We start from the raw sequence: 11391 nt of genomic DNA, 5'->3' as shown, positions 1-11391 counted from the left end.
ACCCACATGGATGTTATGATCAAGAAAGTACAACTCCTCTACTTTTTCAGGAGGCTAAGGAGATTTGGTATGCCCATAAAGACTCCTACCAATTTTTCACAGATGCACCATACAAAACATTCTATCTGGAAATATCACAGCTTGGCATAGCAACTGCTGTGTCCAGGACCATAAGAAATTAGAGAATTGTGAACACAGCCCAGTCCATCACAGAAGCCAAACACAGGAGTTGGGAGGTCATGTTGCAGCTGTACAGAATGTTGGTTAGGCCACTTTTGGAATATTAGGTGCAATTCTGGTCTCCCTCCTATATGAAAAATGTTGTGAAACTTGAAAGGGTTCAGAAAAGATTTACAAGGAAACATTCAAAAGAAAACATTTTAAAAATACATTGAGAATTTAACTTTTATTAGCTTATAGCAATTTATTTTAAGTAACCTAGCAGTTGATCAATTCAAAGCATACACAATGGCACTCACGTGTTCTCAAAGCTGTAGTTTTATTATCTTTAGAAATTTTGGTGCAAACTCACATTTAAAACAAAATAGATCATGCACAAGTAGTGTAAATATTCACAGAATATTTTGCTGGATATCACATCATTCTAAATCAACTGACCTGACTATAATTTCAGTACTTATTTAGATAACTAGGCATAGGCATACAATTTTCAAACTGGGTACAACTAGAAAACTGGGTGAAAATTGTGCTTGAAATTGTATTTTTTTTTCAAAGTTATGGTTAAGTTTGATATCAAAAATATTTGCACAATTACAAATTTTCAACTGCCCATAAAAGTACACCATAGAATGTACATGGTTATTTTCTTCTCAACTTTAAAACAAACAAAAACTGATTATGTAACTTGGAACAATTTTATTCACATAGCTAAGTGCATTATGTCCTTAGCGTGTGAACAACCTGATTTTAATTCACTGAAAATTATATGAAAAGAATTATGCTGAACCATTTACTATCATCATTATTGTGCTGTGTCAGTGTTAACTAAATTAGTCAGTACGCTAAAACTTTTTAGACCACCTAGTGTTCATGTGCCTAATTCAAAAAAAACTACAAAGTGTTTCCTCCTCTACCCATGCTCCAATCAATGTAAACTTGCAGTACTCATCATCTTGACCTGGAGGTACAGCCAAAGTTGAGAACAGGCTGGTTTTCAAGAAAATGATTTTTAAAATCAAGGTTTGAGAAACTCATTTTACTCAAAATAAATTGCATTTAAAATTCCCTAATCTGTTGCACTGATTTGGTCATTTGTACTTATTTTGCACTGATAGATTTCTATAAATTTATTTTACATAATTCATTCTGAAATTATGAGAACAATAAATAACTTTGCAGTAAAAGAATTAAATTTGTCATACAAAAAAAATCACATGATTTATTTAATTAATAGGTATGTCTAACAAATCTTAAAATTTAATTCTTAACAAAAGTACTTTGCAGATTATCCATCTTTTTTTCTAGAAACCTTTGTTCTTTTTTGTTTTTTGGAATGCGGAGACAGAGGTGGTGTCTTGAAAGTAGATGGTAATGGTGGCAAATTACAACTTTCTATGGTAACGTTATCTTGAGGTTTTTCCTTCTGTGATTTTTTGTGCTTTGAATTTGTCACTTCAACAGGACTCTCTGCTTGACCCAGTAAAAACTGTTCCCTTTTTGGTAAATGTTCTTCAACAAATGTCCAGTATTTGGTCTGGTCGAACAAACAGAAGTTTCACAAATAAATGTAATTGTATCTTGGTTAATTATATGTTTCCAAACATTACAAACTCATGTTAAAGGCAAACAAACAATTTTCAGAACAATAAAAAACCTTTGTGCTATTATTTCTGCATTGTGAATTTCTTTTCATTAATTACACCTGTTCCATTTCATGTTTCTCTGTTCAAATTAGGGGTCTATCAATGTAAAAAATACAACAAATATTTTTTAAAAAATTCTCTAAATGTGGACAATGTTTAAAATGCCCAATTTATCCCAATTCTTAAGTGCCCTGCGAAGTTGGTGGTAGCCTTCTTTGTGACCCATTGCAATCTTTAATAATGCTGCTCCCACGTGATAGCTACGGAAATCTAGGATGCTTCAACTCTCTGTTTCTTTATGGTGTGGTGACCAAAATTGATTCAATGTTACATGTTATACATAATCAGTACACTCTAAAGTCTCAGCATAATTCTTCTAGACTTGTGTTCTATTGCTGTACCTATTAATCCAAATTATAAAATTGCCTTATTAAATTAGACATTGAAACTGACAAGTGATTCCATAATACTCAAAGTATTGTTTTCGTAGAATCCCTGCAGTGTGGAGGCAGGCCATTCGGCCCATCAAGTCCACAGTGACCCTCTGAAGAGCATCTCACACAGCCCCACCCCCTACCCTGCATTCCCTATGGCTAATCCCACCTAGCCTGCACACTATGGTCAATTTAGCATGGCCAATCCACCTAACGTGCACATCTTTGGACTGTGGGAGGAAACTGGAGCACCTGGTGGAAACCTAAGTAGACATGGAGAGAATGTGCAAACTCCACACAGACAGTGATCCGTGGCTGGAATAGAACAAGAGTCTTTAGAGCTGTAAGGCAGTAGTGCTAACCACTGAGCCCCACCATGCCTTCTTTTGTGACGGATGGGAAGAAATTATATATTATGATTCGAGTTTCTAAAAATTACTACAAAATCTACAAGCACAGAAGAGCAAGGGACAAAATTTGGACTTTTTGGGAAGTGTGTTGGATTGTTACCTTTACCCTTGAGTTCACAGTTGCACATACCAACTGAAGTCACTCTGCTCCCTTACATCTCTTCATGCCACTTTACAGACAGCCGTAAAATTGTAAAAAGGAGTACTGATTTGCAGAAAACTGCAAAGCAACTGCTGATTCCACTTGAATCAGAATGTAGTGCCTTTGCTCTTGCACAAGTTAGAGGACGGATACACCAAGCTTGATTGTTATTTGGAATTATGACACATATTAAAAAGTTTAAAATGTGTGCTTCTGATGTGTACTTAGAAGACAAACATTTTACATTGCTATTTTGCCCTTCTGTTAAACAGTTACATTTTAAAATGTATTTCTCCCGTAAATTTTGATTTGTCTCACATACACTAGGGGGCACTCACCGATAGCTCAAGAAAGTCACTTTACATTCTGTAATTATTTTATTATGAACATACATAAAATCACAACTCAATTAACATGCTATGCAACAATATCCAACAGAACAGAATTGGGAATGTACCTGGAGAGTGATAAAAGAAGGATGCAAATGTGTACCCGCCCTCACTTTTAAGTTTTCCTCAGCTACTCCCAAATCCTAAAAAAAATAAAATCTCTTTAACAAACAAAAGATTTGATAAAACATTATTTTCAATGTGATAAGGAATAATCATTAAAGATTTCCATAATGTTGAGACTAAATTGATTATTTAAAAGCTTGTCTAAAAATTAAACTTTAATCATATATATTGATTACTATAGCAAATTCTAATCTACAGAACTTTAGTTCCTCAAATTATACTTAACTATAGTGAAGCACAAGGTCTGAAAGAGCTGTTAGAGTCATTCTTAATCATGAGAAAATACTTTATACCAAGTCTGTTTATACAGTTTGTGTGCATAGTAGATGTGCATCAATCCAGGGAAATATCCATATGTATTAACTACATTAAGTATCAAAAATAATAAGTTGAAATGGATTCCCTTGATGATTCACTACATCTATCAATGGCTCTTACTTTAACTTTGGAAGGGTGGCTTATGCAGCATGTTGGAGCTTAGCCATGGCATCAGAAATCAGGCAAGATATTTTAGCTTGTGCCTCATTAGCAGGAATTGTGGGCAAATCCTCCATGGAAAAAAATATAAGCCATCCAGGTTGCCTAACATCACAAAAATAAACAGGGAAGGTAGCTCCAGAACTGTCTCTTGGGACCAGCTGAATTGAGGCACCGGAGGTCATGACTTTCCAAATCAGGACTAGAAAAGCATATCTGATCCAGAAAGTGAAGTAAAATTAAATCATGACTGTTTGATCCCGTTCATGCTGTGGCAGATCCTTTACTTCTGAGAGAGCCACAGACTAGAGTTACAATTGTAGCGGAGGCTCTGTGATGTAATCACATCATAGCTGTTTATTAAAAGGAGGCTTTGAGGGCGGCACGGTGGCACAGTGGTTAGCACTGCTGCCTCACAGCGCCGGAGACCCGGGTTCAATTCCCGCCTCAGGCGACTGACTGTGTGGAGTTTGCACATTCTCCCCGTGTCTGCGTGGGTTTCCTCCGGGTGCTCCGGTTTCCTCCCACAATCCAAAGATGTGCAGGTCAGGTGAATTGGCCATGCTAAATTGCCCGTAGTGTTAGGTAAGGGGTAAATGTAGGGGTACGGGTGGGTTGCGCTTCGGCGGGTCGGTGTGGACTTGTTGGGCCGAAGGGCCTGTTTCCACACTGTAATCTAATCTAATCATTAGTTTGGATAGTTTAGCCACCTGTCCAGAAGCTAGAGTATAAACACCAGTTGGAAGGATCCAGGAACCTTTTAAGCAGGGTGTCCACCCACCTTTTAATTGTCCACCCACCAGGATTCCATCAGGCAGTTTGGGATATAATTTCACTCTAAGTTACTGAGTTCTACATACTTTCAAATGCTTGTTTCATAAAGCAACCACAAAGTAATCAATTGTTCCAAGGCACTTCATGGGTGCATCATAAAGCAACGTCTGAAATAACCGCAAAAGGCAATATTAAGCCAAATGGCTAAAATCTTAGTCACAGGTAGATTTTATCAGGAAGTGGGGTCACAGAGTCTGAAGCATGAGAATTGGGTCACAATGTAAAACTGTCTAGGAAGCATAGTTCTACATAATTCTAGATTGCATGGCTTTCCAATAATCTGGAAAGTACTGTGCACAAGTCATGTTCTAAGATACTGTACATCAGAGGTTGAGTAGAAAAAAAGTTAATATGGACTTAAATGAATATGCTGCAAACAGAATAACGAGGTGGAGAGGTAGATCTGGATACATGTGATACCTAAGGCTATGTTTTCAGATGGTAATACTAAAGGCAGCACATGGAGGAGAACTGGAGTTTGTCAAGGATAGATCATATGGGTCACCAGTGGTAACTATGGGAGAGCAAAAAAAAAATTCATTGCAAGTGATACAACGCTGTTATTAGACAGATAAGGATAGGAACTATGAATGCATACCCAAGAATGTAGATGTCAGTAAAGAGGCATTGGAAGAGGTCCAAACAAATATGATTTAATGGAAACGCTCAGTGAATCTGGCAGTATCTGTGAACTGAGTTCACGAGACCCAAAAGTTAACTCTGATTTCTCTTCACAGATGCTGCCTTACCTGCTGAGTTTTTCCATCAATTTCCGTTTTTGTTTCTGACTTACAGTATCCTCAGTTCTTTTGTTTTTTTTAGATCTGACTTAGTATTCGATCCACATTGTTACCTGACCTTTAATACACCAGAAACAGCAGCACAACAGGTCACAGCTGGAAGTACTCAAGTATGTGTATTAGCTGTGGTCAAGTTCAAGTTTAGCTGTAATGTAAGTACCTTAAGGAAATCACTAAGGTTTTTTCTTGAATATCTGCAGAAGTAAACTAACTTACCTGACTACAGGAAAGAAACATTTGGCATGACAAAAGAAAATGAGTAACAATAGTTTCAACAGCTCTCAATAAGGAAGGATATTCTAACTAGAACCAGCTTCAGCATACTTTGTATAGTTGACTTTACAGCTCTTTATGCATAAATATGAGGACACAAGTTACAGCAGCTTCTTATGAACTTAACATTAAAGTGTCCATGTCATCACCTCTTCATTATTGAAAAGCAGACTCCCTCAAGCTTGTGGTCCAGTACTGTGGAGGTATGGGTTTGACAAACAGATTTACAGGGTTAGGCCCCAGGAGCATAATAGGTAGGTAAGCTGGTGAGAAAGTGCAACAGGGCGATTGTGATTGCTGCTCATGATGGGCTATGACTAAATACCTCAATGAGCTCATTGAAGGATGCAAAGAAAAGCGCAGTGGTTGATCTAAGAAAGAGCATGGTAAAACAGCATGAGAAGAGGAAGTTCTTGTGAAAGTACTGAAGATTTAGGAGGGCAGAAGATCCTTGGGAGGAGAGAGAAAGGTGGCATGATGACAGAAGAAACTCTAAGCGGGTAAAGAAAAAACATTAAAAAGAGTAAAAATTAAAATAGATTGCTGGACTCGGATTTGGAAGGGCAAAATATGCATGCAAATTGACACAGATTACAAGGTATCCTAATTTCTGTGCAAATATACCTAAAAACATAAAAAAACTGGCAATAGGAAATAGATGGTGATAATAGGAAGGTGTCCAGAATTACAGTCATAACTGGAATAATTGCAACTTATGAGGGATGGAATTAGCAAAAATAATTTTTAAAACTGTTGTCCAAAATTGAGATTTTTCTTAATCTTCTTCTAATGCAGTGCCTTAGAATTGAGGAAGACTTGCTTCTGCTCAGACTTAATGGGTTCAGAAATATGTGATTTTCATACTTTATCACATACAGGATACGTAGTGCTTCAAAGGGTTAGGGGTTTGCTTGCTGCATTTGAGATCTGTGTCTTCTCTGCATAATCTTGATGTCGTTTACCTCCCTGAATGAGTTCTCTCAATTTTGATCAGTCACAAGTCATGGTTTTCCATGTGTCAGAGGGTATGTTTCTCTTCAGGGATGCTTTAAGAATGTACCTGAAGTCTTCCTGAAAATCTCCTGCCACAGTCAGTTTCTACAGAACAGTTCCTTCAGTCGTCTAATGTCAGGCATATAAATGATATGTCCCACTCAGTGCAGTCTGTTTTGAGTGATTTTGGGTAAGTTGGCTTGGATGCTGCTGTTGTTGGATCATGTTTGTTGTTGAATCTGGAGGATCTTGACAACACACTTTGGTGGTACTGAGATTCTGTATCGTATATAGGAGTACAGAAATTATTTCTTCTTAGTAAACTAAGATCTTTGTTTCAGGTTTGAGATCTCAAACCCTTTCCATCTGTTGGCCAAAGGCTGAGCTGGTACACTAGAGGTACTGATTATTCTGGAAAAGAACAGATTGAATCTGAAAAACCAAACTGAACCAAAGCCAAGCACAGGCCTAACAGGAGTATATGGCACCATAATCTTAGCATTGAAGATGAATGGCAATAGACTAAACTATGATGTTTTAAATATTTCCAGAAAATGTCTATGACTCTATGGAAAGGATTAAAGGAATCCAATAGGCGCAAGGGAACTTTTACCACTCAGTCAACCACAGCTTACTAAAGATGAAAGAAATACTGTGTCGATTAAAAATGAGACATCTTTTATGACAAAGGTCGGATTGCAGGATCTAGAGAAGCTCAACAGGTTTTAGGTTATGAACAGAATATTTTAACATTCTTCATTTCAGTACTGTAAGGATGCAGCTCAAAAACTATTATGTCTATTGTACCTGTAGGACAAATGTATGGTTGCAACTGACATTGAAACTACAAGGAGTGAACTTCTCATCTACACTCAATTTGTATTCTTTAATCACTGACTCATTAATCCGTGGAAAATATTTTCTTGGTTTAATCAAAACACCTGAATTTTCAAGACCTCAGTTAGACTGCTCTTAGCCACCTTCACTGTTAGGAATAAGCCTCAGTTTTTCTATTCTTTCCTCTTATCTCATTTCTACTATCATCTTCATGAGTCATTTCTGTACCTTCTCCATGGTCTCTATAATCTTCCGCAGTAAAGTATCATAATTTCATGACATAAGAAACAAGTGAAGAAAGTTCCAAAGAGCTAAGGAAAACAGATTAAACTTTCTGGTAAAGAATGGTAGAAGGATGATATGCAAATACTTCAAATGTTTATTCATAATCAGCAGTAATGCTCACCTTACAGGAGAAAGAATATTTCCATTACTTCATTAAACTATTTAATATTAAATGTAATTCAATGAATTAGCCAAATGGAAAAAAGAATGACAAATAATTAAAGTTATGTACAAAGGTCAAAAAATACAAAAAATATATAATAAACTAGCTAGTAAGTATTGTAACATGCATTTTATTCTTCAATTTTTGCATGCAAGAGTTAAATTAGTTTTTCTGGAAATTCAGGTTTATGAAAACTCATTATTAACAAAAACAAATGCAATAGAATAAGCAGATTTAGAGTTTTGTCTGTACTTTAAAAACAGGTAAAAGTAAACAACAAAAAAACCTTTGCAAAAGGCAACTTACTTTTAAAAGCAATCTATTTCTTTCGTTAGCTGACTTTAATTCAATGGTTTGCAGTTTTTTCTTATTTGCCTGACTTTCAAGCTGGTTTTCCATTTGCTGAAGAAGTGTGGTTCTCAAGCCTAATCTAGGCAGCAAAAACAGAACAAAATTGCACTTCTCCTGATTTCTGTACAATTTCAATTCAAAATATTGAAAATAATGACAACAAAATAATGCCAAAAAAAGTCATTCAGCTAATGGCTCAACACTCTACTGCCCAAGTTATCACAGAACTGCTTTCAAATAATAAGTTCATACTTCTTAATAATTGAACGTTCATTTAAGGAGCAAAAACATTAATTTAGATTAAAGATAGTAACAGGCTAAAGGATTAAATTTGTTACCAAAGAGTTGAGAAAACATTTAAATTCAGCAAAAAAAAACAAGAAATTGATTAAAAAGGGAAATAAGATGCAAAAGATAGCTCAGCCAAAAAAAAATTACAAAAGTTTCGAGACAAATATAAAAACAAAAAGAAAGAGACAGGAGAATTCACATCAGTAAACTAGGAAATGGCACACATTAAATACTCTGCAATTAACTTCACAATAGAAAACAAATTCAATTGTTTAAATCCAGGAGGAACCAAGGTTCTTGTGAAAATGAGGAATACAATATTTGTACTATCAAAGACATAGTACTGGAAACGTTTACACAAGTAAACGTCTGCAATTTTCTGTACTTGCTATTCTGCATCATAGACTGTAAAAGTGCCTAGAAATACCGGTTGATTTTGATCTTCCAGAACTCCTCGTTCAGCCACAACACTTGGAATGGAAGGAAGAAAATGAAAACCAGTTATTCAAGAAAGCTTCCTATTTTCATTCTACCTAACTTTTGGCCAGTTGAAGCAAAAAGAACTGTGGATACTGGAAATTAGATACAAAAGTCAGGAATTGCTGGGGGGAAAAAAAAATCAGCAGATTTGGCAGCATCTGTGGAAAGAAAACAGAGTTAACATTTTGGGTCCAGTGACCCTTCTTCAGAACCAATTGTAGTACTGAAAGGCTGGAGGAGGGAACATGGAGGAGAGATGAGAAAGTTAAAAAAAAGAGACAGGAGTAAAATGATAGGTGATGGAGATGGAGCACAGAGACAGAGAGACAAAATGTTGGGCAGACAAAGGAATGGGTAAAAGACAGGCTGGGAGAATCAATAGTTACACATTGGACTCTTAGTGGCTGACATTGGATTGTTTGAAGTTACAGTCCATGTGATGACAAGACCTGAAGTGTGAGGGTTGGGGTGAGGACATGGGAGGAAGTGCTCAGGCCTACAATGATTGAACTCAGTATGGGATCCAGAAGGTTGCAGGTTTCTCAAGTGGCAAATGAGGTACTACGGTTCTTCCACTTGCACTGAGTTTTGTTGAAGCACTATAGCAAGCCTTTATTCCATGTTCAGATAAAATGAGATTAGTGACTCTTGAGGACACAATGATCTGGTGTTCCATGGCAGGGTCATGGTCCAGGGTCCAGATAAACTAATACTATTCGAAGAAAAATGCCTGAATCTATAAATAGGGATGTGATGAACAGGACATTTTGCAAATCATAATATGGTGGGCAGAACCAACTCAAATTTATGAAACGGAAACTGTTGGACAAACATGTTTTCATTATTAAAATTTCTGTTTGGTTAAGGGAGAAAACAGTTGATGAATCATATTTGGATCTTCAAAAAGCATTGAGTAAAAGGTATCTTAGGACTTGGAAGGTTGAGAATGTATTCGGGGAAAGAAATCACGGAAGTAGAAATAAATGGGCCATTTCTGGGCTGACAGGCTGCAACTAAAGAGGTACTGCAAGGAGTAGTATTATGGACTTTGGTACTTACAATCTATATTAATGACTGAGTGTAAAGAAATCAAGTTTTTTGACAATAAAAAGTTACATAGCAAAGTAAATAGTAAGGATGCATAAAGGCTGAAAAGAATCTATATAGGCTAAATGAGGGAGATCTTGTGTGCAGTGGCAATTTTAACAAAATTATTCATTTTGTGGGATGTGGGCATCGCTGGGTGGCCAGCATTTATTGCTTGTCCCTCGTTGCTCCTTGAAGTGGTGGTGAGCTGCCTTCTTGAATCACTGCAGTGGGCTGACCCACAATGCCATCAGGGAGGTAATTCCAGGATTTTGGTCTAGTGACAGTGAAAGAACGTCGATATATTTCCAAGTCAGGATGGTGAGTGGCTTGGAGGAAAAATTGAAGGTGGTTTGTTCCCACATATTTGTTGCCCTGTCCTTCTTGATGGAAATAGTCGTGGGTTTAGAAGTTGCTGTCTGAGGATCTTTGGTGAATTTCTGCAGTGCATTTTGTAGATAGTACACACTATTGCTACTGAGTTTAGTGGTAGAGGGAGTGGATGTTTGTGAATACAGTGCCAATCAAGCAGGTTGCTTTATCCTGGATGGTGTCAAGGTTCTGGAGTGTTGTTGGGGCTGAACTCATCCAGGCAACTGGGGAGTAATACATCACACTCCTGACTTGAGCCTTTCAGATGGTGGACAGGCTTTCAGGAGTCAGGAGATGAGTTACTTGCTGTGGTATTCCTAGCCTCTGACCTGCTCTTGTAGCCACTGCACTTATGTGGCGAGTCCAGTCGAGTTTCTGATCAATAACTCAAAGGATGTTGATACTGGGGGATTCAGTGATGGTAACACTATTGAATGTCAAGGGATGGAGGTTAGATTTTCTCTTATTGGTGATAATCATAGCCTGGCATTTATGTGGTGTGAATGTTACTTGCCACTTGTCAGGAGAAAGTGAGGACTGCAGATGCTGGAGATCAGAGCTAAAAATGTGTTGCTGGAAAAGCGCAGCCGGTCAGGCAGCATCCAAGGAACAGGAGAATCGACGTTTCGGGCATAAGTCCTTCTGCAGGAAATGAGGAAAGTGTGCCCAGCAGGCTAAGATAAAAGGTAGGGAGGAGGGACTTGGGGGAGGGGCATTGGAAATGTGATAGGTGGAAGGAGGTAAAGGTGAGGGTGATAGGCCGGAGTGGGGTGGGGGCGGAGAGGTCAGGAAGAAGATTGCAGGTTAGGAAGGCGGTGCTGAGTT

The 11391-nt window shown here is 37.5% G+C and overlaps 1 protein-coding gene across 5 annotated transcripts in view; it reads right to left on the bottom strand.

The window, feature by feature from the left end:
* Positions 1-391: 391 nt before the first annotated feature.
* The window catches only part of c18h3orf14 (chromosome 18 C3orf14 homolog), a 16858-nt gene continuing 5858 nt past the window's right edge, over positions 392-11391 (bottom strand). For 4 of the 5 annotated variants that reach the window (XM_043708216.1, XM_043708217.1, XM_043708218.1 and 1 more), the window contains exons 3-5: positions 8293-8416; positions 3267-3341; positions 392-1714 (exon numbers count right to left, since the gene is read on the bottom strand). In XM_043708216.1, the coding sequence (XP_043564151.1) occupies positions 1466-1714; positions 3267-3341; positions 8293-8416 (448 nt within the window). In that variant the 3' untranslated portion in view covers positions 392-1465. The remainder of the gene's footprint in view (positions 1715-3266; positions 3342-8292; positions 8417-11391) is intronic. The other variant, XM_043708220.1, reaches the window with a different exon arrangement.

Source organism: Chiloscyllium plagiosum, chromosome 18 (genome assembly GCF_004010195.1).
Source record: "Chiloscyllium plagiosum isolate BGI_BamShark_2017 chromosome 18, ASM401019v2, whole genome shotgun sequence".
Lineage (NCBI taxonomy): Eukaryota > Metazoa > Chordata > Chondrichthyes > Orectolobiformes > Hemiscylliidae > Chiloscyllium > Chiloscyllium plagiosum.
The sequence above is the reverse complement of the archived record's forward strand: the minus strand, read 5'-3'. Positions and strand labels throughout refer to the sequence as shown.